General features: G+C 57.2%; 1 protein-coding gene across 1 annotated transcript; it reads left to right on the plus strand.

The window, feature by feature from the left end:
- NBEAL2 (neurobeachin like 2) lies at positions 1-26,638 on the plus strand. The gene is given in 57 exon segments (XM_025148283.3): positions 1-64; positions 4,692-4,780; positions 5,032-5,175; positions 6,136-6,217; positions 6,543-6,655; positions 6,727-6,809; positions 7,316-7,401; positions 8,053-8,326; positions 8,401-8,507; positions 9,018-9,101; positions 9,186-9,269; positions 9,398-9,496; positions 10,237-10,808; positions 10,885-11,017; positions 11,087-11,206; positions 11,735-12,062; positions 12,150-12,232; positions 12,685-12,777; positions 13,238-13,409; positions 13,952-14,085; positions 14,163-14,322; positions 14,403-14,505; positions 15,013-15,166; positions 15,335-15,493; positions 15,574-15,733; positions 15,889-15,974; positions 16,083-16,177; positions 16,383-16,486; positions 16,489-16,775; positions 16,855-17,033; positions 17,122-17,281; positions 18,231-18,368; positions 18,461-18,766; positions 19,470-19,619; positions 20,406-20,563; positions 20,644-20,768; positions 20,844-20,964; positions 21,040-21,197; positions 21,507-21,640; positions 21,760-21,867; positions 21,981-22,076; positions 22,158-22,282; positions 22,354-22,494; positions 22,577-22,707; positions 22,782-22,891; positions 22,969-23,086; positions 23,158-23,255; positions 23,340-23,456; positions 23,529-23,618; positions 23,696-23,805; positions 23,926-24,098; positions 24,257-24,351; positions 24,457-24,573; positions 24,664-24,825; positions 24,910-25,058; positions 25,255-25,390; positions 26,065-26,638. Coding segments are annotated over 57 exon segments (8,049 nt in total). The 5' UTR covers positions 1-13; the 3' UTR covers positions 26,170-26,638.
- Positions 26,639-26,852: the final 214 nt, after the last annotated feature.

The following is a 26,852-nucleotide window of genomic DNA, read 5'->3' on the forward strand; positions in this document are numbered from 1 at the left end:
GGCCCGGCCCGGCATGGCGTCCCGGGAGCGGCTCTACGAGCTCTGGATGCTGTACTTCGCCAAGGTGAGACCCCCCCCCTTTCCCACCCCCTCCCCCAAATCCTCCTCCTCCCCAGTTCGGAGGTCCTGCACCCCCCCGCAGCCCCTTCTCCATGCCAGCCCCTCATTTTTGCCACCCCCCAGCCGTATCTCTACCAATTTGGGGGCTCTGGATCCTCCATATTCCACCCCCCCCCCACCGCCCCCCAGTTTAAGAGCTCTGAGACCCCCCTTACACCTGCGCTCCCGTATTTACAGCTCTGAGACCCCCCCCACACACACACACTTAGTCCTCATTTCCAATTTGGGGGCTCTGCGTTCCCCCATTTGCACCTGAGGGTCCTCAAGAACCACCCTCAGCCCCCCCCAATTTGGGATCACATGCCCACGCCCACCCCCCCCCCATTTTGGAGGCTCTGTGACCCCCCCCCTCCCATACCTTCACCCCATCGATTTGACTCCCCCCCCCTTCACCCTTCCATACTTTGAAGGCTCTGAGACCCCCCCTTCCCCCCCAAACCCTCATCCCCCTCATTATTCAGGTGCTCTCCCCATATCCCTCCAACGTTAGAGACTCAATGACACTCCCCCCTCCCCAGATCCCCCCACCCAAAAAAACCCAAACACCCTCTATTCCCCCCACCTCCCCATTCAGGGCTTCAGTGCCCCCCTCCCCTGTCTGCTTCTCCTTGCCCAAGGGGGGAGCACACCCCCTTTTTTTTCTCCCCCCACCCCATTACCTCCACCTGGGAAAGGCTCCATAACCCCCCCCCCCCCCCCCACCTCCCTTTGCTTGTGTCTGTCCCCCCCCTCCCAGCAGCAGGTGCGGTCGCGATGACATTGGAGCCACGTCCTGGGCTCATTGCTCTCCAATGGGGCAAGCAGTTGGGGGGAAGGGGGGGTCCTACACCTTTGTGGGGGACATACGCTTTTTGGGGGAGCCCCACTCCATTGTGTTCCCCCCTATACATCCGATTTAATTCCACTCAAGCTGCCAAAGCTTTGTTCATCCTCACATGGCGGGCATTCCCACTGATATGGGTACAAGGGGTTCCCCCCCCTCGACAGCTGCTACCTCTGGGGATCTCTCCAGCTGCCCCCACCCACCCCGTCCTCTTTTTGGGTCCAAACGGTGCGTTTTGGGTGGTGGTGGCACCCAGCGTGGCTTTTAGGGACGAGTGGTGACGCCTTTCGGTCTCACACCGGTGTAATTAGGATCAAGGCTTGTTAGGTACAGGGGGGGGCTTCGTCTGGTTCGGGATTGTCCCTGCACAGAGCTCCGGGGGTCTTCAGGTCTCCCCTCTTCCTCCCTGCCCCCCCAGTAGCAGCGCTGTGAGGATATCCTTGAATATTGACAGAAAAAGAGATTTGGGAACGGCGAAACACAGGGGCGGAAGTGGTGGCAGTCAGTAGGGGAGGGGACCAGTTTGGAACTGGGATGTGCTGGGAGGTCAAGCTGGGGGGACAAATGGGGACAGGTGCCGTACTGGGGGGGGGTGCATGCACATTTGTATGGGGGCACGCGGCGTGCCATGGGGATGTGTGTGCTCTTATGGGGACAGGTGCTGTTGCCATCGGGATGTGAGTGCTCTTAAGGGGACAGGTGCCACGCCGTGGGGCTGTGCGTGGTTGTGTGGGGACGTGTGTTGTGCCATTGCACTGTGCACACCTTATATGAGGGCTTGAGCCATGCCATTAGGGTGTACATGCTCTTACGGGGACGTGTGCTGTGCCTTTGGGATGTGCACTATTTTATGGGGACGTGTGCAGTGCCATTGGGGTCTGTGCGCTCTTATGTGTGCCGTTGTCATTGGGGTTTGCACTTCTGTGTGGGGACATGTGCTGTGCCTTCGGGGTGTGCATGCTCTTTTGGGGACATGTGCCATGGCATTGGGTGTTTGTGTTCTTGTGGGAACATGTGCTGTGCCATCAGGGCGTGTGTGCTGTTATGGGGACAGGTGCCATGCTGTCGGGCTGTGCACACTTGTATGGGAACATGTGCTGTGCCATCAGGGTGTGCACAGTGCCATCCCCATGCTTCTGTGGGAACGTGTGCCATGTCATTGGTATGTGTGTCCTCTTATGGGGCCGTGTGCCACACCATCGGGGCTGTCACCCCCCCTCCTCCCCCCCGGCAGGTCACCATGTAGGTGACAACCAGGCGTTTGCCACGGTGACATCCCCCAAGCAGCCACCCTGCCCATGGATGTGCCCGTGATGAGAAGGGAGCTCCTTAATTACCAACCTCCATCCCAGCTGCTGAGCAGAGGGACTTTGGAGACGATGGGATCCGACTCCCTGTGGGCATAGGGTCACCGTTGGGTACCAAACCCCAGTGGCATCACAGGACGGCTGGGGGCCAGACCCTAACCCAAACTCCCATAGGGACCGAGCTATAGGGTGCGTGGGGACACGGGTCATCCCTCAGAGACAATGGCACGGAGGTGCTGGCACTGAGAGCACCGTTCCCAGGCGGCTCCGCGCCGTGAGCCCCAAAGCCACCCAACAGGCTCTGCCAGCGGGGCGGGCACCGCGGGGGCGAGCGGCGCGCCATGGGACGCCGGCATGGGGACAAGGGGCACGCGGTAATGTGACAGCGACAGCGGGACAGGGGGACAGCGGTGGGGTGTCACCGAGGTGGGATGCTGAGAACGGGCTGACTCGCTGCACCCGTGGGGTTGGGTGTCCCCAGGGCAGCGGTGGCACGGCGGGATGCTGCCACAGCCCCGTGCGCAGCGGTGACAGCGGCCCCGCGTGAGCCTCCCCGGGAGGAAATGTCGTTGGGGCCACGAGTGACTTGGCATTTCCTGAGTCTCTCGTATTTTTTAAGCAAAGTAAAGGGGGGGGGGGGGGTGGAAGGAAAAAAATAATAATAACATCACACACCCCCTCTCAACCCCCCCGCTGCGTGTCCCCGCGCGCGTTTCCGCTCCCCGTCCTCGCTCCGGCGGTGGCGGCACTGGGGGCAATGGAGCCGTGCGGGTGTCCCATCACCACGTCCCCCCCACAGGTAATGGGGTGTGAGCCCCCCCCCCGCCCCCTGGGGTGCTGGGGAGGAGTTCTTCCCTCCGGTGAATGGGGTGGCGGTGGGTTTGTGAGCTGCTGGAGGGAGTGTGAAGCGCTTGCAGGATGCTGGGGTTTGGGGGGCCGGTGCTGGGGGGGGCTGTGGACCCACAGGTGGTGGTGGAGGGACAGCCCCTGCCAGGGTTGGTGTGGTGTGGGGTATGCAGGAACAGGGTGAGCCCAGAGTGCTCCTAATGGGGTGCACAGACTCCCAGGGGTGCTCTGTGGGGTGCACAGGGACAGGGGTCACCCTAGGGTGCTCTATGGGGTGGGTGGATACCCAAGGGTGCTTTGTGGGGTGCATAGGGTCAGGGTTCACCCCAGGGTGCTCCATGGGGTGGGTGGATACCCAAGGGTGCTTTGTGGGGTGCATAGGGACAAGGTTCACCCCACGGTGCTCCATGGGGTGTGTGGATAGGCAAGGGTGCTTTGTGGGCTGCACAGGAGCCTGGGCACTCCATGGTGCTTATGGGGTGCAGAGGGATGGGGTGATCCCAGGGTTCTTCATGAGGTGCATGGGAACAGGAGTGACCCCAAAAAGCATGGGTCACCCCAAGGTTCTGCACATGGTGCTCCTTGGCGTGCATAGGGACCTGGGTCACCCCAAAGCGCTCTGTGGGGTGCACAAGGGCATGGGTGATCCAAATATGCTTGCTGTGGTTTGTGGACGCCATGGGGTGCCCCATGGGGTCATACGCTGCTCCAAAGTGCTCCGTGGGGTACATGTGGGCTTGGGTGATCCCATGGTGCTTTATGGGGTCCATGGATACCCAGAGGTGCTCCATTACTTCCACAGGAGCGTGGCATGACCCCGGGGTGCTGCATGGGGTGCAGAGGTGCACAGACATCTCAGGCTGCTCGGTGGAGTGCATGCAGACATGGGTCACCCTAAGGTGCTGCATGGTGTGAGCAGGGATGAGGTGACCCTACAGCGCTCTGTGGGGTACATGGAAACCCAAGGGTGTTTTGTGGGGTGCAGAGGGACATGGGTGACTCCAGAGTGCTGCATGGGCACGGGGACACTCAGGAACCATGGCTGTACAGCGTTGCGTGAATCACCCCTTGCACAACCCCATGAAGAGTGGGGCCTGCATGCTATGTATTGATTGGCTGCGCCATCCTATAGGGCCAAGTGCTCTTGCTGCTGATTGGCTGGTAGCTAGGTGCTCTTGCTGCTGATTGGTTGGCAGCTCTACAGGTTTTGCTTGTCTGCGTGCTGATTGGTCAGCAGATCCACAGGTTGTGCTGTTTTGCGTGCTGATTGGCTGGTGGCTCCAGGGGTGTGTGGCTACTTGCTGTGCTGATTGGCCAATGGTTCTGGAAGGGGGGGAGGGGGGGGGGAAGAGGGAAGGAGGAAGGGGTTGGGGTTGTGACTGCTCTGCATGCTGATTGGCCAGTCTTCATGGCACTGGATCCCTGCCAGTCATCCATTGGCCAACAGTTCCCAGGAACTGTGCTGGTTGGCTGGAGGATGGATTCCCCAGGGGGAGCTGATTGGCCAGCATCCAGCTGCCCTTTAGAGTAGGCACTGCGAGGGTCCCCCTACCCCCCCAAAAAAAAACCGACCAACTCGAGCCTCCCTGTTGCAGAAGGACCTGGCGTACCTGCAGCAGTGGCTGGAGGCCTTTGTCATGAACTTCGAGAAGGTCATAGCCGTGCCCTCGCTGGAGCCCCGCAGGTGAGGGTGACCCTCCCCTTTCCCCCCAGAAGAAAGAATTAAAATCCCCCCGTTCCCCTCTCCTTTCCCCCCCCCCTCCCCCAACCAGTCAAAACTCAGCTTTGGGGTTTTGCTGCAGCTCATCCGTTGCGGTTTGCAGCCATCCGGCCCCAGACAGGAGGTTTTTAGCACCAAGCCGGGGTGGGGGTAGGTCCCATCCTGTCGTTTCCCCCTTCTCTGTTAACTTATTTTCCTCCCCCCGCCCCTGTCAGGCCAGAGGAGGCGCTGTCAGAGATCCCAGTGCTGCCACGAGAAGTGCTGCAGGTGCTGAGCCAGAGGCTGGCACAGTGTGTGGGCCAGGGCCCCCGCCTGGGGCAGGCGCTGCTGCTCCTCAAGTTCTTCATCATCATCTGCAGGTGGGTGCAGGACCCCCCCCCCTATGGCCAAATCCAAGCTGCATACCTCCCCAAAGTCCCAAAGTGCATCACTGCCCCCCCAGGAGTACATATTCCCCTCTCCAAAGTTCTCTCTGAGAGTTCATTGTATCCCCCCCCCCCCCAAAAAAAAAAGTGCATTGTGTCCTCCCAAACTGCATTGTCGTCCCTCCCAGAATTGCACCGTGTCCCCCACAAAATGCATCACTTCATCCCCCCACCCCAAAAACCACCACATGCATCGTGTCACCCCTCAGTGACATTGTCCTCTTCAATACACATGGCATTCTGACCCCAAAAAAGTGCATCGTACTCCTCTAAAATCTTTGAGCATTGTGCCCCCCCCCCCCCCCCCCCCCCCCCCCCCCCCCCCCAGAAAAGAAGCATCAATCCCTCTCCCTGAAAAAATATACATCTTATCTCCTTAAGTTCCTCGTGTCCCCCCCAGGTGCATCATAGCCCCTCAAATGCATTGCATCCCCCCTTTTGCCTCCCCCCCCCCTCCTCCCTGTACTCCTTCCCATTAAGCAGCCACTCCCTGCCCATTCCTGTTCCTCTCCCGGGGGGGGGCCCTGTGGCCGCCTGGCCCCTTCCTGCCCACTGCTCTCCTGGCGCCGCTGCCTGAGCACCACAGATAAGGCTGTGCCTATGGCAGCCTCCGCTTGCTCCCACCCAATCCCTAGCTGCTGAAGCATCCCTGGAGGCCCCCCCCCCGGCAAGGGGACTGTCCTTCTGTCCCCCCTCCCGGCCACCAAAGCCTTTATATTTAGCACTGGAGAGGAGCCAGGTCCTGAACAATGGGGCTGCACTGGGCTATGAGTTTGGCTGCGTAGCGTGGGAGGATGGGGTCAGCCCAGGACGTGGCCTTGGTCGGCAGTTATCCCTCTCTCTAGGTGTGTTATTCCCCCACCACCCCTTCCCCATGGCATTTATACCTTGCAGAAACCCCGAAAATGTCCAAACTGACAAAACCCCTGGCTTCATCCTGGAGGTGCTGGCGCTGCTGCGGATCTGCGCTAGCAAGGTGAGCATTGCCATCACCACAACCCCAATCCCCAGTGCTGGGAGGGCAGATATGGGGGCAGGATGAGGAAGGGGCTGTTCTGTACCCACCTGACCCCAAGTTGTAGCAGAGGGGAGGAAAGAAGAAGGATGGGGGCAAGTGTTCGGGCACCATTTTGGGGTGCATGCTTAAATCCTATTGGGTACCATTTGGGGCCATAAGGATGCTTGGGTACCACTTTGTGACATCTTTGTGCACTGGGATGAATCCCAATGGGACAAAGCTGGAATAGGTGGGTCTTGGGGGTGTTATTTGGGATTAACCTTTCTCTGCCTGCCCCTGGCAGCTGCGCTGTGGCCAGGAGGATGGGGCACAGCTGGAGAGCGTGATGCTGTATGCCCTGCACCTCTGTGAGTGCCTCTTCGACCCCTACCAGACCTGGCGCCGGCAGCTGAGCGGGTGAGCACCGGGGCATGGATCCCTGCATCCTGTACCCCTCTTCTCCCTGCTCCTCATTCCTCTCCTTCCAGAGAAGTTGTCAGCACGAAGGAGAAGAGCAAATACAAGTTCGCCCCTGCCGCTTTACCCCCCGAGTTCGACACCTTCTTCCAAGGTATACCCGTCACTGCTCCCTGCAGCCCCCCTGCTTTGTGTGGTCTGGGCAGCAATCCCTGAAGGCTGAAGTCTTTTTATTATCTCGTGATTAATGCTAAGCTTTAAATCCATTGTTGGCCACCATGGTGTACAGTGCTGGGCCTGTTTTGGTTAGCACCTGACAGAAACACAGCTTGGCTGGGAAAGCTCTGAAAACCCCATCACTGAGCTGTGAAATAGAAACTCCCTCTGGGTTTAGGGGGCTGCAGAAAGCACCTAAAGTCCCGGCAAGCTGTTAGTGGTGCCGGCTGTGAATCCCCACTCCCCAGCTGAGCCCTATTGTAGAACCAAAACCTCTAGATTTTAGAACAGAAATCTCCCCATGCTGCAGCCAAAGTTGAAAATAGCTGAGGGGTTTGCGCTCCCTCCCCCCTCCATCAGCAACAGGGTCAAGGGTGGGTTGTGGGGTGGGTAGAAAGGGGAATTTTTGCCTTTTAATTTCTGCTGCCTTTCTTGTGCTTGCAGAATGTTTCCAGCCTGGTGGGCAGCTCCCCGACGAGCTCCAGCTCCGGCTCATCCACCTCTTTGGAGCCATCCTCTCTGGGGCCAAGGTGGGATGGGGACATGGGTGACAATGCTGCTCTGCCAAACCTTCCCTCCCCACACTTTGCTGAGACTAAACTGCAAAGCCTCATTTATTACAAGCGAAATGCTCCGCTGCAATTAAACACCTTAATTCTCCAAAGCCTTATAGAATCACAGTTAAAATTGCAAGCCAAAATTCATGGTTTTACTCTTAAAAAGCAAAAGTGAAGTTAAGCAGTTACCTAAACTGAAACTGCTCCAGCAGAGCTTGCTCACTAGCAGCAAGTTCAGATCTGGGATGCAGCTGAGAGCATCTCAGCTGGAAAAATCAGTGCTGAGCACACACAAGTTCTAATCAACCCAGAGCTTAAGAAAGCAGAGCTTGATTAACAGCTCTGAAATGTGCTTGGAGTTAATTTGCACGTACCAGAAGCAGGCAGAATGTATCATAGATTCATAGAATCATGGAATGGGTTGGGTTGGAAGGGACCTCAAGGATCATTGAGCTCCAAACCCCCTGCCACAGGCAGGGCCACCAACCTCCATATCTAATACTTCACCAGGCTGCCGATGGCCCCATCCAACCTGGCTTGGCTTAAATATGGGATTTTTATGCCGAATAACAAAAAGATTTGGGTTTCTTTTGTTTTGTTTTGTTTTCCTTTTGTCCCTGACAGTCCAACGCACTGCAAGCCATTACACCAGCAGCACTGGAGGTGCTGCTGGGAGTGCTGCGTCGGGTGAGCTCAGGGCCACCACCATGCTCTGGGCTGCTGGGACTGACACTGCGTAGTGTGGTGGCAGCAGTACATGCCCTACATGCCAGCAGCCCCGGCCCTGTGCCCCTGCGCATGCTGCTGGATGGGTACTTCAGAGTGCTCAACGCCGACCCCACCGCTGTGTCACCAGAGGCAGCCAGAGGGCTCATCTCACTGCGGGTGCAGATGTTGGGTAAGTTGGGGTTTGGGGAGCAGGGTGGGGTCAGGGTGGGTGCTGAGCCATGTTCCCCACTCTGCCCATTGTAGATGCCATCCCGGCCATGCTGAGCTGTGATGACCGGCCGGTCCTGCAAGCCGTCTTCCTGAGCAATAACTGCTTTGAGCACATCATCCGCCTCCTCCAGAACAGCAAGGTACCGGAGTGCCGCACCGTGTCTGCACACAGCAGGGTTGGGCTTTGAGATGGGGTCGTGGAATGAACTACAGAACACTAGAATGGTTCAAACCTTATAGCCCATCCAGTTCCAGCCCCCTGCCATGGGCAAGGACATCTCCCATAGACCAAGCACCCGAAGCCCCAGCCAGCCTGGCTGGGGATCACAGCTGCTCTGAGCAGTCTGTGTAGAGAATTCCCTCTAGCATCCAACCTAAATTTCCTCTCTTTTAGTTTAAAACCATTCCCTCTTGTTCTTTCACTATCTGCCCATGTAAAAAGTCATTCTTGCATTTTTTTTCTTGCTTGCACTTCAGCATCCTCATATGCATCATTCTCAGCCTCCTTGGCTGTGAAGACCCCAAGCAGTGCTGGGATGGAGCCATTTTAGCGCCATCCCTGTACCCCAGAGCAGGGCAGGATTGGTGCATAACCCTATTTTTTTTCTCCCCCCACCATCTCCTGTTGGTCTCTGTCTTCCTCGCCCCAGCTCTACCTCAACAGTCCACAGGACGCAGGTGAAGCCTACGATGAGCTCTCTGTGCAGCCACCAGCCAGCAATGGGCTCCAGCAGGTATTCTGAGAAGCTATCCCACAGCTCAGCTGCCTGGTAGGATTAGGGGTGATGCCCACAGCTGACCCACCACCTGTCCCACAGGTCTTTGACAGCGGCTCCGATGCCATCGCGGTCCATGCCATCAGCGTGCTCACGGCCATCATGAGCAACTCACCCTCTGCAAAGGTGGGAATGGGAGGAGGATGTCACCAAGCACAGATGGGGTTGGGGTTTTTCACCCCGAGGGGATGCCTTGGAGTGATGCAGCTCATCCGAGGGCTGCTGTAGGACCTCACGTATGTGCATGCTTGCAGGAGGTGTTTAAGGAGCGCATTGGCTATGCCCATCTCTACGAGGTGCTGAGGAGTCAGGGCCAGCCCACGCAGCGCCTGCTCCAGGAGCTCCTCAACATGGTAAACACTCCTTTGGCTAATCCAGAAGCCCTCCCATCTCCCATAAGCTTTCTCCTTCACTCCAAGCAAAATGCTCGGGGCTGGCACCTCGGTGGAGCAACTAGGCTGGTCTCAGCCCTCTCTCTCATCTCCAGTCCCCGCTGGGTCCCCCTCCTGAGGTGGTCACACAGTCTTCAACTTTGAATCATGCTCAGCTTTTGGGAGATTCGAGTCTATTGGAATGCTGTGATCTTTGCTCTGGGACTGCTGGGGGGATGTGTGGGGGTCCCCAAGGTGCTCAGTGCAGGAGGTTCTCCCCAGGTGTTTGTTGCACAGGGATGTTTGTCGTTTGTTGCACGAGGATCTCCGGGAGTCTTGGTGCAGGGGGTTCCCCAAAAATCTTGGTGCACAAAGTGGCTTGCTTTGCAGAGGGTCTCCAAGGCACTTGGTGCAGGGAGGTCTCCCCAAAGTCTTCATGTACAAGGCTCTCCAAAGATGTTGGTGCACAGGGGTCCCCAAGATGCCTCATGAAGGGGAGTCTTCAAGATACTTGGTGCATGAGGGTCTCCAACACACTTGAAGCATGGGGGCCCCCAAAATGATTGGTGCACAAGGGCCTCCCAAGACACTTGGCTCACGAGGGTCCCCCAAGGTCCTTGGTGCACAGGGATCTCCACCATATATCCAAGATGGCTAGGAGAGGATCTATCTCTCTCTCCATATGGTAAGGACCCCACCAACTATTTTCTGTGTTCCGACAGGCGGTAGAAGGTGACCACAGCTCCTTCCCAGCGCGCCCCATCCACAACGAGCAGCCCCTGCTCCTGCTTCTGGCCTGGCTCCCAGCACTGGCATGCCGTGAGCTGCAGCTCTTCCTCTCAGAGCGACTGCGGCAGCTATGCGAGGCCTCTCTGCCCAGCCGCCTCACCTGCGTCAAGGCGGGCATGGTGGGCAGCCTGCTGGCTGCTCTGGCCTCAGAGCCAGCACTCCCACCTGCCTGCTCCGAAAACCTGCTGGAGCTGCTGCGTGTCCTGGGCAGGCTTTCCATCCGGCCTGGCGAGCTGCGGCAGCTCTTGAGGCTGCTGCGGCGTGAACGGGGCCGGGGCGCCCACCCCTACACAGCGCCTGTCCTGCGGGTGCTCTCAGGCATGGCCCGGGCTGAGGGACCCCCACGAGCACTGCAGTACTTTGACCTGACACCTGGCATGGCGGGGATCATGGTGCCTGCCATCCAGAAGTGGCCTGGAGGTGCCTTTGCCTTCCATGCTTGGCTCTGTCTCAGCGAGGAGGAGTTCGGGCCACCGGCGAGGCCAAAGAGGAGGCAGCTCTACAGGTGAGGATGGTGAGGATGGGGTGGTGATGGTGAGGATGGTAAGATGTGACCATCCCCACTGCGCTGTCTTCTTCAGCTTCTTCACAGCCAGTGGGACGGGATTCGAGGCTTTCTTCACCACCGACGGCATGCTGGTGGTGGCTGTCTGCACCAAGAAGGACTACATGACGGTGGCACTGCCAGAGGTGGCCTTCAACGACTCATCCTGGGTGAGTGATGTCCCAATCGCTGTCCTCGTGATGGGGGACACCCCTCACACCTCTTGCTTGTCCCCACAGCACTGCATTGACATCGTTCATGTCGCTGGCCGCCGACCCTTCGGCCAGAACGTGGTCAGCATCTATGCAGATGGACACCTACGGAAGACAGCACAGCTCCGCTTCCCATCCCTTCACGAGGTCAGGGCCATCCCCAGCACTGCATCATCCTGCTCTGTGACACCGACTGGGAACTGAGCACTGCTCCTTAACAGCCTTAACGGGCTGCCCAGGGAAGTGGTGGAGTCACCATCCCTGCAGGTGTTTAAGAACCATGGAGATTTGGGCACTTGGGGGCATGGTTTACTAGACTTGGTGGGGGTGGGCTGGGATTGAACTTGGTGATCTCAGAGGTCTTTTCCAGCCTTAATGATCTATTTATGATCTAAATTATAGGACAAGAGGTAGTGGCCTTAAGGTGTGCTAGGGAAGATTTAGGTTGGATGTTAGGAGGAACTTTACTGAAAGAGTTGTGTAGCATTGGAACAGGTTGTGCGAGGAAGTAGTTCATGTCACCATCCCTGGAAGTATTTGAAAGACTTGCAGAGGTGGTGAAGAGGGAGCTATGGTATAGAGGTAGACTTGGCAGTGCTAGGTTCAGAGTTGAACTTGATGACCTAAGAGGTCTTTCTCAACTGAAATGATTCTATGATCTCTTCTCCCATACAGTCCTTCACCTCCTGCTGTATTGGCTCTGCGGGGCACCGCACCACCACAACGGCTTCCAGCAGCAGCCACCCACCACCCTCCCATGGGCTGGAGCTGACCTTCCCCCCACACCCCGTGCTCTGCCGTTCGCAGTCCTTCCCTGCCTCCCTGGGCCCCCACGCCTGGACCCCCCTACAGCCCCCCACTGAGGGGGTGGTGTCCACCACGGCAGCTGGCAGCCAGGATACTGAGTGGGGCACCCCTACTTCCCTCGAGGGCCACCTGGGCTCTGTGGCTATCTTTTGTGAAGTGCTGCAGCAAACCCAGGTCAAGGCACTCTTCTGCCTAGGTACGTAGGGGCTGTGCACATCAGTGAGGCTGCTGGTGGCAAACACATCTCCAGCCCTTTCCCGCTGACCCCTCTTTCTTCACTCAGGTCCAAACATCGCATCTCCGTTTACACTGGAAGGTGACCTGGTGGAGCTCAGCAGCAAGCTCCTGCTGTACTACACCCCACAGGTGAGGACAGACCTATGAAGATGCTCCCACTTTCCCTGAGCTCACCAGGACCTTCCTCTGTGTGGGGGACGTTGAGCCCATGTCCATCCCTTCCCATCTTTTCCCACTGAGATTTCTTGAGTCACACACTGATCATATCATAGAACCATAAAATCACAGACTGGCTTGAGTTGGAAGAGACCTTAAAGTCCATCCACTTCCAGCCCCTGCCATGGGCAGGGTCACCACCCACCAGATCAAGTTGCTCTAGTCCCCAGCCATACTGGCCCTGAGGACTGCCAGGTATGGGACATCCACAGCTTCTCTGAGCAACCCATTCCAGTGCCTCACCACTCTCTGAGTAAAGAATTTCCTTCTAACATCTATTCTAAGTCTTCCCTCTTTTAATTTCCCTCTTGTCTTGTGCCCTACAAGTGTTCACTGTCTTCATAGATTGGGATGCTCTCTTCTAGGCTTGCAGAAATAACATCTGCCTGGACCTCTCTCCCAGCCATGGCTTGGATGGGAGGCTGACGGGGCATAAGGTGGTCAACTGGGATGTCAAGGTACGTTGGGTGCCAGGTGGCCCATCCTGACCCCATGGCCTAGGGTACCCTTGGGTTCAGGACAGGACCCTTGTGGGGTGTTTCATGGCCATGGTGGTTCCCCAGCAGGGGGACTGGGGGAGTACATGGTATTGGTTCCACCAAGGGTCCACCATGTCCAAAGTCCAGCTTTCCATGGCCCTCCTAAGGACCTGTGTGCCTTGTGGGTCCTCAGTGTCCAGACTGGGCTCCATGGGTGGTCACTGCAGGGGAACACATGCTTCTGAACAGCCTGTTAGAGGTGTGTGCTGTAGGTTAGGTTAAGGCACACTTCACTCTTTGCTGGCCACAAGGCCTTGTGCCTTGGGCAGGATAGGTCCTGGTGATCCCTGGCTCTGGGTGGATGTGCTGCCTTCCATACATGACCATCACCACACAGCACCCAGGGGCAGACAGCAAAGCTTCTCACCTCTCTTGGCAGGATGTGGTCAACTGCGTGGGTGGGATGGGCGTCCTGCTGCCCCTGCTCGAACAAGTAGTGACCAAGAAGGAGGAAGCCGAGGATGAGCAGGAGACCAATGACCTGGTAGGGCCAGAGCTGACGTCCTCCAGGAACGCCCAGGGCATGCTCATCCCACTGGTCAGGTCCTCAGGTGAGGACTCTGAGGGGGATGTGGGGCAGGAGCCACCCTGCTCAGGTGGCTGGAGGTTACCCCACAGCCACATAGATGCTGCCTACGCCTGGCTGGTATTTACCACAAACAAGAAAAGTCTTGCCCAGAACACCAAGATTTATGGGGTTATGGAGAAACCTTGCTGTTGCTGACGTATTTTAAGGTTATTATGACTAAATTAGTCATAAGTGAGAAGTTCTGGGAAGATGAATGTGATTCAAGCTTGCTTACCCCCAGTTTTGACTTTGCTTGTAGTCTCTGATGTCTTACCATAGACTTAGGTTCATGCAGAAGTCTTACCCCCCATAGGAAATGTGAGATATCTCCCTGCTAACTTTCAGGGAGCTCAGAGCAGCTGAGGTTTCCACTCAGTTTAATTGGAGGGAAATGGGTGAATGGGGTGGCAAGTACATGGCGAAAAGTCGGTGACAGGGTCACTAGGATGCCCATCGTGGTCAGAGGTGAGAAGGATCCTGCAGGGAGCAGGGCTGATGGCTCCCAGCTCTGCCCGTGCCTTGCAGAGAGCAGGCTGGAAAGGAACAGTGTGGCTGCCTTCCTGCTGCTGGTGAAGAACTTCATCCGCAACCACCCAGTGAACCAGGAGAGCCTGGTGCAGTGCCACGGGCCGGCCATCATTGGTGCACTGCTGCAGAAGGTGAGGGCTACCACAGCTACCAGGCTCCATTCTGGGTCTCTCCCCAAGCTACAAACCTCCCCTCTCGCCCTGGGCAGGTGTCTAGCCCGCTGCTGGACATGAGCACACTGATGGCCTCGCAGATCCTGATGGAACAAGTGGCCTCCGAGGGCAGTGGACTGCTGCTGCACCTCCTCTACCAGCATCTCCTCTTTGATTTCCGCATCTGGAGCAACAGCGACTTTGCCGTCCGCTTAGGTGGGAGCACAGGCACCTACAGGGATCCCTGGGGTGGTGGTGATGTGGCCACCAGGGCCACTCATGGCCTCTCTGTGCAGGTCACATCCAGTACCTGGCCAACGTCATCAAGGACCACAAGCAGCGCATCCGCAAGAAATATGGGGTTCAATACATCCTCGACTCCATCCGGACATACTACGGGTGAGCTGCTGCTTGTAGCTGGGGTGTCTAGCCCACAGACACCAGCACCATGGTGGGCTTGGTCTCTGGGAGCTGCACATGGGGTTAGACGCTTTTATTTGGGATCATATTCCCCCTGCAAGCATATCATGGGAGCAATGTGATAGGTGCTTCTGCTCCCTGTGCCCTGTCCCTTCAGAGACCTAATACATGGGGTGGATGTTTCCTTGTGTGCATAGTTGGCCTGAAGGAATGTTCACTGTCCTGGAACTGCTCAGGCTTCATGTTGGAATTTGGGGTTGTGCTGATGATGAGTGACAAGGAAAAGAGGGTGGCTGTGTACTCCCCAGTGGGCATATCACAGGATATGAGTTGGAAGGGACCCCTAAAGGCTATCTGGTCCAACTCTCCTGCAGTGAACAGGGACACCTATAGCTTGATAGGTTGCTCAGAGCCCTGTCCAGACTGACCTTGAGCGTCAGTCTTGATGCAGGAATGGGGCATCCTCCACATGCATCTCTTCCTCAGTTCCTCCAGGGAGAAGTCCACAGCTACTGATGACATCAAGACGGTACAGACATCCCTCTTCAGCCTGGTGAAGGATTTCTTCTGCAGGAGCTTCTCTGGAGAGGAGATGCAGAGCTTGCTGAACTATGTGGCCGCAGCACAGGATGAGCAGCAGGTATGACTTCTGGCTATCCAGGTCCCACCAAACCACCCTAAACATTGTCCCCAGACAACTAGGGCTGGCCCTACTCTTGGCAGTGGTCAACAGGCAAGTGGGGAAAAGGCACTGAGGTTCTGGTGGGGTGCATGGAGGGCAGCATGCAGCCGTCCCCGTTGCCTGCAGGTCTGCGGAGCATTGGAGGTAATACACAGCCTGCTGAAGGGCTCACCCTCCCAGGAGCAGCTTTTTGCCTTCCTCTTTGAGCCAGGCCACGTGGAAGTGCTCTTCTCATTGCTGGTACAGAAGAAGTTCTCAGATGAAGTACGGGAAAGAGTCTTCAGGGTGAGACATGTCTCTGGTATTGTCCCTTGAGGCTGGGGGTGTCCCTACAACAGCATCACCACCCCTCTCTACCATTCCAGGTGCTCTACAAGATGCTGAAGTACGAGAAGGTCCCTGAGCGCTGCAAGAGCCGCCTGAAGTTGAAGGACATTGGGTACCAGGGGCTCATTGCCTGCCTCAGCGACATCCCCAGTTCCATGTTGCTCTTCCGCTGCCTCTCAGAGCAGGTCCTTGGGGCAGGTACCGTGTGTCCTGCCCAAATCCACCCTGTCCCATCCTGAATCATACCACAAGGGCTATCCTGTTGGCTTACCACGGGGCTCAGCTTGCTGGGGGTAAGCTTGGGGGCCTTCGGTGGTTTTTGGAGACAAAAAGCCCTCTTTATTTGCCTGCAGATACTCCGAACTACAAGGACCTGGTGGCCGTAGTTTACCTGTCCCACCGGGCTGACCTGACCATCCGGCTCGATATCTGCCGCAAGGTGAGCAGAGCCATTGGTGACCATCCATCCCCGTCCATTCAGAGGGTCCAGCCACCCCGACAGGAGCCGAGGTGACTCCATTGGATCCCTCCCTTTCTCCTCCTGCAGCTCTTCCACTTGATCTACGCACAGCAGGACATGGTGAGGCATCTGGCCAGGCTGGCGGGGTGGCAGGACACGCTCACCAAGCTGTACGTCAAGGAGTCCTACGAGTCCCGCCAGCACAGCCTCAGCCACTCGGGCAGCGGGGGCTGCCTCGAGCTCCTCCGCTTCACAGACCACCCCAGCAAGGAGACCGAGGTGGGCAAGGACAACGTGGGCAGCATGAGCCCGCTGCCAGCTGAGCTGCAGGAGGTAGACGTCTTCCTGCCACTGGGCTACGAAGCCTCGGACCAGGAGCTCTCTGAGGGCTTCTCCGACCACTCCATCTCGCCCAGCGGCCGCACCAAGTCCTTCCACTCCTACAACTTCAAGTCCTTCGACTCCTCCGACCGGGCGAGCCGCTCTTCCTCCAACCCTGGGGATGTCCCCTTTGATGGTGTCTACCACCCGCTCTCACCTTTCTCCACCTCACCCTTCGACCTGGGGCTCGACCTGGCCAGCACCAGCTCCATCGCCACAGCTGAGAGTGGTGCACAGACACCCGCCAGCGGCCCTGGAACCCCTTCACCCCTGGAGAGCTTCAAACCCTTCCCAGGGATGCGAAACCGCAAGAGCTCCAGCCTCTCCAACGTGCTGGATGAGAGCAGCTACCAGGACGCTCTGCCTAGCGACAACATCTCCAACACCAGCAACCCCCAGGTGAGCCACAAATCACAGCACTGCCCAAAAAGGTGATACTGTTGGGAATCTCTCATGCTTTTCCCCCCTCCCCTGGCAGCAAACACCTGAGGAGGAGCTGTGCAACCTCCTGACCAACATTATCTTCTCGGTGACGTGGCGTGGGGTGGAGGGCTGGGATGATGCTGCATGGAGGGAGCGTGGCCAGGTCTTCTCCGTCCTCACCAAGCTGGGCACGGCGTGTGAGCTGGTGCGATCCCCTGATGAGATCAAGCGCAGGTTTGCAGGGGAAATGCAGGCTCTGTGGGTGTACTGTGGGGTGTCCCGGGGTAGCGGCCACCCTGCAGAGCCACCTGCTGTCCTACAGCTTGCTGGAGATGATGCTGGAGTCGGCGCTGACAGACCTGAAGGAGTCGGGGCCGGCCGCGCTGCCCGGCCTCACCCACAATGCACTCAAGCTGCTGCGGCTGCTCCAGGACTTCTTGTTCTCAGAGGGACACAACAACCAGGCCCTGTGGAGCGAGAAGGTGCGTGGCTGCAGGCAGGGTCCCACGTTGAACCCTACACCTTTGTGCTAGTCTCTAAATCTGGAATCAGCCCTGACCCTAAACCCAGCCCCTAACCTGTAAACCACAAGCCTAAACCTAGTAACTAACCCCTGCCCTAATCCTAAAACCTAATCTATAACCTGTAAATCCAGCCCCAACCTCTAAAACTAACCCTAAACCTTAGCCCCAGCTCTAACTATAGGTCTTAACCCTAAATCTAACAGAACATCTTGTTGTAAACCTAACCCTAATGCTAACCGCTAACGCTGTTAACCCTTGACCCTCAATCCTGCCCCTAACCTGTAGCCTATAAACCTAATCCTAGAAACTAACCCATGCTTTAACTCTAAAACCTTGCTCTAGCCCATAACCTATAAATCTGACCTCTAAACCTGATTCTAAACCTTTACCCTAACGCTACACTCTTACTGTGGACCCCAATCCTATAACCTAGCCCTAAACCCTCATCCTAACCCCTTAACCCTACACAACTACCATGAGCCCAAACCCTATACCTAATCATAATTACCTAATAGGCAATTATACCTAATCCTATCTCTAATCCTATATCCTATCTCTCATTTAAAACCTATAATCAGACCTGCAACCTTACCCCTATATTCTAAACCCTAACTTAAACCTGCAAATCTAATTAGACATTCTAAATCTTAATCCTGAACCTTAAACCTCAACCCTAACCCCAATCTTAACACTTAATCTTAGCCCTACACCATTACCATAAGCCCACACCCTAAGCCCTGACCTGCTACCCTGATGTCAAACATGCTCTAACCTAATCCCCATGCCCTAACCCCAACCCCTATCCATAACACAAACCCACATCAAGCAAAGTCAGCGATGTCTGGGAGCTGGGGACAGACTTGCTGGCTTCATGAGGACTCACTGTGCTTCCCCCCTGCCCCCCCAGATCTATGAGGGGGTGAGCAGCCTGCTAGACAAGCTGGGTGTCTGGTACCACCTGGCCAACGGCACCTCTGACCTCAAGGAGATGGCCCAGACAGGGCTGCGCATCCTGGTGGGCTACATCCTGCTGCAGGACCCCCAGGTAGGTCACCCCTTCCCTGGGCTCCAGAGCAGACTTCAGCACTTTTGGGTGGCTCCATCTAATGCTCCATCTTCTGTGTCGCCCCCCCTAAGCTGCACTCACTCGCCTATGTGAAGCTGCACAGTTTGCTGCAGACTGCCACGGCCCCGAAAAAAGACGAAGCTTGCTACCTGCTGGGCAAGCTGGAGACTCCACTGCAGCGTTCACTGGATGCCAAATCAGAGGCCTTCTCCTGGCTGGTGCCCATTGTGCGCACACTCATGGACCAGTGCTACGAGACTCTGCAGTTGCAGCAGTTCCTGCCCTCATTGCCTCCCACCAATGGCAGCCCCACGTTCTATGAGGACTTCCAGCAGTTCTGCACCACCCTTGAGTGGAGGAGCTTCATTGAGAAGCACGTGGGTGCCACGGGGTATGGGGTGGTATCGCTGGGGGCTGTTGGGGAAGCCTTCTGAAGCTTAAAGAGGGTCCGGAGGAGGGCCACAAAGATGATCAGGGGGCTGCAGCACCTCGCCTACGAGAACAGGCTGAGGGAGCTGGGCTCATTCAGCCTGGAGAAAAGAAGGCTGTGGGGTGATCTAATTGCAGCCTTTCAGTATCTGAAGGGAGCCTATAAATAGGAGGGGAGTCAACTCTTTGAAAGGGTAGGTAACAGCAGGACGAGGGGAAATGGTTTTAAGTTGAAGGAGGGAGGATTGAGGTTGGATGTCAGGGGGAAGTTCTTTACTATGAGAGTGGTGAGGTGCTGGCACAGCTGCCCAGAGAGGTTGTGGATGCCCCATCCCTGGAGGTGTTCAGGGCCAGGTTGGATGGGGCCCTGGGCAGCCTGGTCTGGTATTAAATGTGGAGGTTGGCAGTCCTGCCTGTGGTGGAGGGGTTGGAGATTCGTGATCCTTGAGGTCCCTTCCAACCCAGGCTATTCTGTGATAAAACTTGAGTAACACGTTGGAGCTGGGTTCCACCATTGGCACTGGGCTGGGACAACACAGTTCCATGCAGGGTTGACTTCCAGAAAAGGGATGCTGGTAGCTGGATGAACAATAGATGGTGCTGGTGCCAACGCGCCCTACAACATCTCTCTTTTCCCCGCTTGCTCTTTAGGTGCAGCCCACCATGGCTCAGTTTGAGATGGACACATTTGCCAAAAGCCACGACCACATGTCCAACTTCTGGAACGCCTGCTACGATGCCATGATGAGCAGCTCCCTGCGGAGGGAGCGGGACAAGGCAGACAGCCGGAAAATGTTCCAGGTACTGCCTCCTCCTGGCCCTAGGGACATCACCATGGGGAGGGGCTCCTTGTCCCTTAGCCATGGTCCTAAACCCAAGGATGTCATACTGTGGGCATGCTCTTTTCCCTCATGCCAGGGTTATGCTCATCACTTTGGGAACATAATCCTGGAGATGTGCTCCTCACTCCAGAATGTCATCCTAGGGTTGTTCTCCTTACCTTGAGGGCATACTGCTCACCTCAAGGACATGCTCCTCACCTTGGGGACATGATCCTTGAGATGCACTCCTCATCCCAGAGATGTTATCCTGGGGACGCCCTTCTCACCTCAGAGATACTGTCCCAGTGATAAGCTTTTCACTCCTTAATGTCATCACAGGGATGTGCTCCTTATCCTGGGGACATCATCTGAAAGACATGCTCCTCACCCCAGCATCACGCTCTTCATCTTGGGGACGTGATCCTGGAGATGTGTTCTTCATCTCAGGGTTATCATCCCAGGAATGTACTCCACACCCCTGGGGCACAGCTGTCTGATTATATCCCTCACCCTAGGAACATGCTTCTCACACCAGGGATATCATCTGAGGGTCACCTTAGGGTCATGCCTCTCACCTTGAGACATGATCCTGGGGATGTGCTTCTCATCTCAGGGATGTTATCCTGGAGACATCCTCCTCACCCTAAGAGATACTGTCCCAGTGATATGCTCTTCAACTCTGAGATATCATCCCAGGGGTGCGCTCCTTGCCCCAGGAACTTCCCCAGGTCCCATCTTCACATCACCCTCCCTTCTCCCTTGGCAGGAGCTGGTGCTGGAGCCAGTGGCAAAACGCACCAAGGCTGAAAATGCCCGGCATGCCAACGTGCTCAAGCAAGCCAACAACCACCACAGCACGGTGCTGAAGCAGTGGCGCTCCCTGTGCCGCCTCCTCACTTCACCTCGCTCCGCCTGGGCTGACCGGTGAGTACCCATTGTCCCCTCCTCAGATCCAGGGGGTCAAAGATGGGGGCCTGGGCTGCCTTACCCCCTTCTGCCCTCAGGAACCCACCCGAGGTTCGCTGGAAGCTGTCAAGTGCTGAGACTTACTCCAGGATGCGGCTGAAGCTGGTGCCCAACCTGAATTTTGACCAGCACTTGGAGGCCAGCGCTCTGCGGGATAACCTGGGTGAGGCATCTGGGGGCTCCTTGACCCCTTGTTCCCCCTGCCAGTGGGGTGCTTACTGACCCCTCCTCGTTTCAGGAGCTGATAATCTCCACAACCCTGCTGAGTCCCTCCCACTTGCCATGGCCAAGGAGGCTAGGGTGAGCGAGCTGGAGGATGACCAGCTGGCCGAGGAGGATCTCCCCGTCCTGGACATCCAGTGAGTGTCCCCATCCCCTTCCATAGTACTTGGTCCCCCAGGCTGGGAGTGTTCTCACCACCCCTTGTCATCCAGGGCTGAGCCCAAGGAACAGAACCAGCGGGAGAAGTTGGTGGTGTCGGAGGACTGCGAGCTCATCACAACAGTGGCTGTTGTCCCTGGCCGCCTGGAGGTGACAACCCAGCACGTCTACTTCTATGATGGCAGCAGTGAAAAGGAGGAGACAGAGGGAGGTAACAATATATGCCTGCGAGAGCTTGGGATGGGGGGGACTGAGGCTCAATCTCTGCCTAATCACTGGTCTTAGAGAGGTTATAGTGGGTCCTTGCAGCACAAATGGGATGAAGATGTCTCCATCCATCCCCTGTCCCCCCTAAAGTCCATCCCTGTGGATGCTGACCATTTTGAGGTGCTCTCTTTGATGTGACCCAGCCCCAGGCTGTTCCCTGGGGTGATGCTGTCCCCAATTTCTGCCTCATCCCCTGCCTGTCTCCATGTTGTGTGGTCAGTGAAGCCTGTGGTGCACTTTGCTGTCCCTGCAGGGATTGGCTACGACTTCAAGCGCCCCTTGTCCCACCTGCGCGAGGTCCACCTGCGCCGCTACAACCTGCGCCGCTCTGCACTTGAGCTCTTCTTCATCGACCAGGCCAACTACTTCCTCAACTTCAAAAAGAAGGTGACAGCACCCCAGGTCCCCCAAGTCTCCAGCCAGGCACCTCCTCAGTGTCCCAGGGCCATGTCATTATCTATGTGGGGACCTTGAGCTCATCAGGGCTCCTGTCTCCATCCCTGCAGGTGAGGAACAAGGTCTACTCCTGCATCCTGGGTTTACGGCCCCCCAACCAGATCTACTTTGGCAGCCGCTCACCCCAGGAACTGCTGAAAGCTTCAGGGCTCACCCAGGTATCCATATCCTCCTGAGAGAGGACAAAGGGTTGCGCCTAGTGGGGACAGCTATGGGATTTGCTCCATCTTTTGCCTCCAAATCCACCTCTGCCATTATCTCTTTGCTCCAGAAATGGGTTTTGCGGGAGATCTCCAACTTTGAGTACCTCATGCAGCTGAATACGATTGCGGGACGCACCTACAATGACCTCTCACAGTACCCTGTGGTGAGCACTCTGTGTCCCCTCCCCAAGCTGACCAGTGGCCCAGGGAACCCCCCAGCCTGACTCCCTTCCTTCCTCACCCAGTTCCCCTGGATCCTGCGGGACTACGTCTCGGAGACGCTTGACCTCACCAATCCATCTGTGTTTCGGGACCTGTCCAAACCCATTGGGGTTGCCAATGAGAGACATGCACGGGACGTGAAGGAGAAGTGAGTGGCCCCAAAAAGAAGAACCAGGGGATCAGAGCTCCTGCCCTGACCTCCCTGCTTTGCCACCACAGGTATGAGAGCTTTGAAGACCCCACGGGCACTGTGGACAAGTTTCACTACGGCACGCACTACTCTAACGCAGCGGGCGTCATGCACTACCTGATCCGCACTGAGCCCTTCACCACGCTGCACATCCAGCTGCAGAGTGGCCGGTGAGCACCCAGCAGTGGGACCCAGGGCTTGGGACAGAGCCACTGCCACCCCCAGGGTCCCACAGATGCCCCGTGCCACCAGGTTCGACTGCTCGGACCGGCAGTTCCACTCAGTGCCAGCAGCATGGCAAGCCCGCATGGAGAACCCAGTGGACGTCAAGGAGCTCATCCCTGAGTTCTTCTACTTCCCCGAATTCTTGGAGAACCAGAATGGTAATGGAGGGACGGGGAGGGGGATGGGGACAGGATGGTTGTACCCCTGACTGCTGTCTGCACTCTGCCCACAGGCTTTGATCTGGGCTGCCTGCAGATGTCCAACGAGAAGGTGAGCGACGTGGTGCTGCCGCGGTGGGCACGTTCCCGTGAGGACTTCATCTACCAACACCGAAAAGCCCTGGTGAGACTCTGGAGTGGGGTCGTTTTGGGGGGGGAAACGGGCATTCCCAGCCCTCCTGACACCCAATGCCCACTCAGGAATCAGAGTACGTCTCAGCCCACCTCCACGAGTGGATCGATCTCATTTTTGGGTACAAACAGCGAGGCCCGGCTGCTGTGGAGGCCCTCAACGTCTTCTACTACTGCACATATGAGGGTGAGCCGTGGGGACAGGGTGAGGGGTGCCCACTGGGTGGGCCTCATTGACACCCCCATCCCCATCCCCAGGTGCTGTGGACCTGGATGCCATCGCTGATGAGACACAGAGGAAGGCTTTGGAGGGTATCATCAGCAACTTCGGGCAGACACCCTGCCAGCTGCTCAAGGTGGCTCATTCCTTCCAAAAAACCAAAGCCCCCTGCCTCATTTGAGGAGGTGCTACCCCATTTTCATGGCTTTCTCCCCCCTAGGAGCCCCATCCTGCCCGGATGTCGGCTGAGAGCGCAGCCCGAAGGCTCGCACGCCTGGACACCCGTCCACCCAACGTCTTTGAGAACCTGGACCAGCTCAAGTCCTTCTTTGTGGAGGTTGGGATAGGGACACGGGGTGATGGGGGGCACCAATGAGGAGGGGACCCACTGACTGTGTGTTCCCTGCAGGGCATCAGCGATGGTGTGTCCCTGGTGCAAGCTGTTGTCCCCAAGAACCAGGCACATTCCTTCATCACTCAGGGATCCCCCGATGTCCTGGTGAGCAAAGGGGAACTGGAGGATGCCAGTGTTGGGTGTCCCTGGGATGTGTCACAGCTGTCACCACCTCTGCCCAGGTCACCGTGAGTGCCAACGGCTTGCTGGGGACCCACAGCTGGCTGCCCTATGACAAGAACATCTCCAACTACTTCAGCTTCACCAAAGACCCCACCGTCTCCAATGCAAAGTGAGCCCCCAAGGATATCCCCTGTCCCTGGGTTCCTTGGGTCACACAGTGTCATGGGGTGCTGGTGGTGCCATTCACCTTCCTGTGTCCTTGTCACCATCCCATGTCCCTTCACTCTAGGACCCAGCGTTTCCTGCAGGGCCCCTTTGCTCCTGGTGCCGACCTGTGCTCCCGCACTCTGGCTGTGTCCCCTGATGGGAAACTGCTCTTCAGCGGGGGACACTGGGACAACAGCCTGCGTGTAACCTCACTGGGCAAGGGGAAGGTCATTGGGCACATCACCCGGCACATAGGTACAGTATCCCCCTCCATGGGGTGCCAGGGGGTACCTGAGACTATGCAGGGACATCTCCTCAGACTCCATCTCTGTATCTCTCTTGGTGCTACCTGATGCTAAGACACCTTGGCACAGGAGCAGCAGCAGCTCACAGTGTCTCCCTGCATGTCACAGATGTTGTTACCTGCCTGGCACTCGACCTGTGTGGCATCTACCTCATTTCTGGGTCCCGGGACACCACCTGCATGGTGTGGCAGGTCCTGCAGCAGGTAGGGGGCTGCACCTTGTGCCAGCTCTTAACATGAAGACAGTCACTGCTGAGAGCACGCAGTGGCACGGCAAGGTCCTTCAGGTCCCTCTGTGCCCTCCACCAGGGCGGGTTTTCCAGCGGCTTGGCCCCCAAACCCATCCAGGTCCTGTACGGCCACGATGACGAGGTGACGTGCGTGGCCATCAGCACCGAGCTGGACATGGCTGTCTCAGGTTCCAAGGTCAGCTGGGGCAGGTGGTGTGGCTCATCTCTGGGTGTCGCAGCCACCGAGCAGCACCAACCACTGCCACCTTGTCCCCTTTCTCCTTAGGATGGCACCATCATCATCCACACCATCCAACGGGGGCTCTTCATGAAGTCTCTGCGGCCTCCTGGTGAGAGCTCACTGCCTGCTGCCGTCACCCACCTGGCCGTGGGGCCAGAGGGGCAGATTGTCACCCAGACCACCGTGGGCGAGCGCGCTTCCCTGAAGGTGAGGTGGCACGGCAGGGCTGGTGTCCCTGTGTCTCCCACTCTTTCCTCTCCATTATCCCTCATTTTGCTCTCTCTCTTGAAGGATAAATTCACGCTGCACCTCTACTCAGTGAATGGGAAGCACCTTGCCTCCGTCCCCCTGGACCAGGAGGTGACAGCCATGTGCGTGACGGAGGAGTTTGTGGTGCTGGGGACCATGCAGTGTGGGCTGGAGATCCGTGACCTCCAGAGGTGAGGGATAGAATCATCGAATCGTTAAGGTTGGAAAGGACCTCTAGGATCACCAAGTCCAACCATCAGCCCATCACCACCATGCCCACTGGACTGTGTCACTCAGCGTGACATCTGTTGTCATTGTGCCCGTCCTGCTGGCACCCCCTTGAGATTCCCATGGGTTCCAATCCCCCACATCTTCTCTTCTTTGCAGCCTCCAGGCACCAGTGCACCCCGTGCCCATGCGGGTGCCCATCCACAGCGTGTCGGTGACCAAGGAGAAGAGCCACATCCTTGTGGGGCTGGAGGATGGCAAGCTGATCGTGGTGGGTGCTGGGCAACCTGCAGAGGTGAGCACAGCCATAGGGATTGGGGGGTCAGGGCAGGAGGTGGGGGAAGGTCACAGAGATGCATCTCCTGTGCTCAGCTGGGCTGGGGAGCTCTGCTTGTCCTCTTCACTCCTGCAGCAGAGAGGGATGAGGATGGGGTGTGTTGAGATGGGGCAGGATGGATAGTTTGGGTTGGTTTGGGATGGAGTGGGACAGAATGAGTGAATTGGGTGAGGATGGGGACTGTTGGGTTGGGCCAAAATGGACAGATTGGGTTGGGTTGGGACAGAATGGATGGATTGGATTGGGGTAGGACAGACAGGATGGATGGGATGGGATGGGGATGGGAATGAGGATCCACCAAAGGGAAGGGTATGGGATTTGGATGGAAGTGAGAGAAGAGAGGAGAGTTGTAGGTGGGGTTGGGGATAAGGATGGGGATGCAGATCAGGAAAGGGATGATGCAGAGGATGGATGAAGGACTGGAATGGGAACTTAGAATGGGACGATGGGGAGGGGGGGAGGTGAGGATGAATTTGGGGTTGTGGAAGAAATTGGAGATGAAGATGGGGATGGAGCTGGGGGTACAGAAGGGGATGAGGATGGGCTTGAAGCTGTGGAAGAGGATGGGGACGGAGATATGGAAGGGAATGGAGATGGGCTGTGGGGCAATTGCTGACCTCCCCATCCCCTAGGTGCGCCCAGGCCAGTTCCACCGGCGGCTCTGGCGTTCCACGCGCCGCATCTCCCAGGTCTCAGCTGGTGAGACAGAGTACAACCCCAGCGAGGGCAAGTCCTAGGCTGGCACCCCACACCCGGCCCCGATGGCCTTCCTACAGCACCCGGCCCCTCCTGGGGGGGCACGGCATGAAGGGGGACCCCGATCCTCCTGCGGCAGCGCCCCGAGCCCCTTGCGAGCCGGGGGGTGAGGATAGGAGGGTTGAGCCCCGCAGAGGCTGCACGCTCGGCCCCATGCCGTGGCCTTATCCAGCCCCATTGGGATGGGGGACAGCAGCACGGACACGGGGGGTGAGGAGGTTCTGGGGGGGCCCCTTGCTGGGAAGGGGGTACCACATCTCCCTCACACCTGCTGGCCAGGAGCCGGCTGCACTTCCCCCCCCTCCCCCCCACCTCTCCCCTCCCCAAAATGTTTTTTTCTATCAATTTCTAGCTCTTTTACAAAAAAAAAAAAAAAGAAAGAAAGAAAGAAAGAAGAAGAAAGAAAAAAGAATAATATATCTGTCTATAAGAAATAAATGTGCACAAGGCCCTTGTCTGCCCCGCGCTGTTTCTGTTAGGGACATTCTTTCCCCCTCCCTTCCCCATGCTGTGTTTTTGGGATGCGGTGAGGGCACGGGGCCCTTCCTTTCTTCCTGCCCTACATAGCAGGGCTGGCCTGGCACCGGCTGTGCTCCGGGCGGGGGGCCAGTGGCCCCATGTCCCTGCAGGCTGCCTGCGCTGTCCCCAGCCTGCTTGGCACACG

The sequence above is a fragment of the Gallus gallus genome, chromosome 2, assembly GCF_016699485.2.
Source record: "Gallus gallus isolate bGalGal1 chromosome 2, bGalGal1.mat.broiler.GRCg7b, whole genome shotgun sequence".
Lineage (NCBI taxonomy): Eukaryota > Metazoa > Chordata > Aves > Galliformes > Phasianidae > Gallus > Gallus gallus.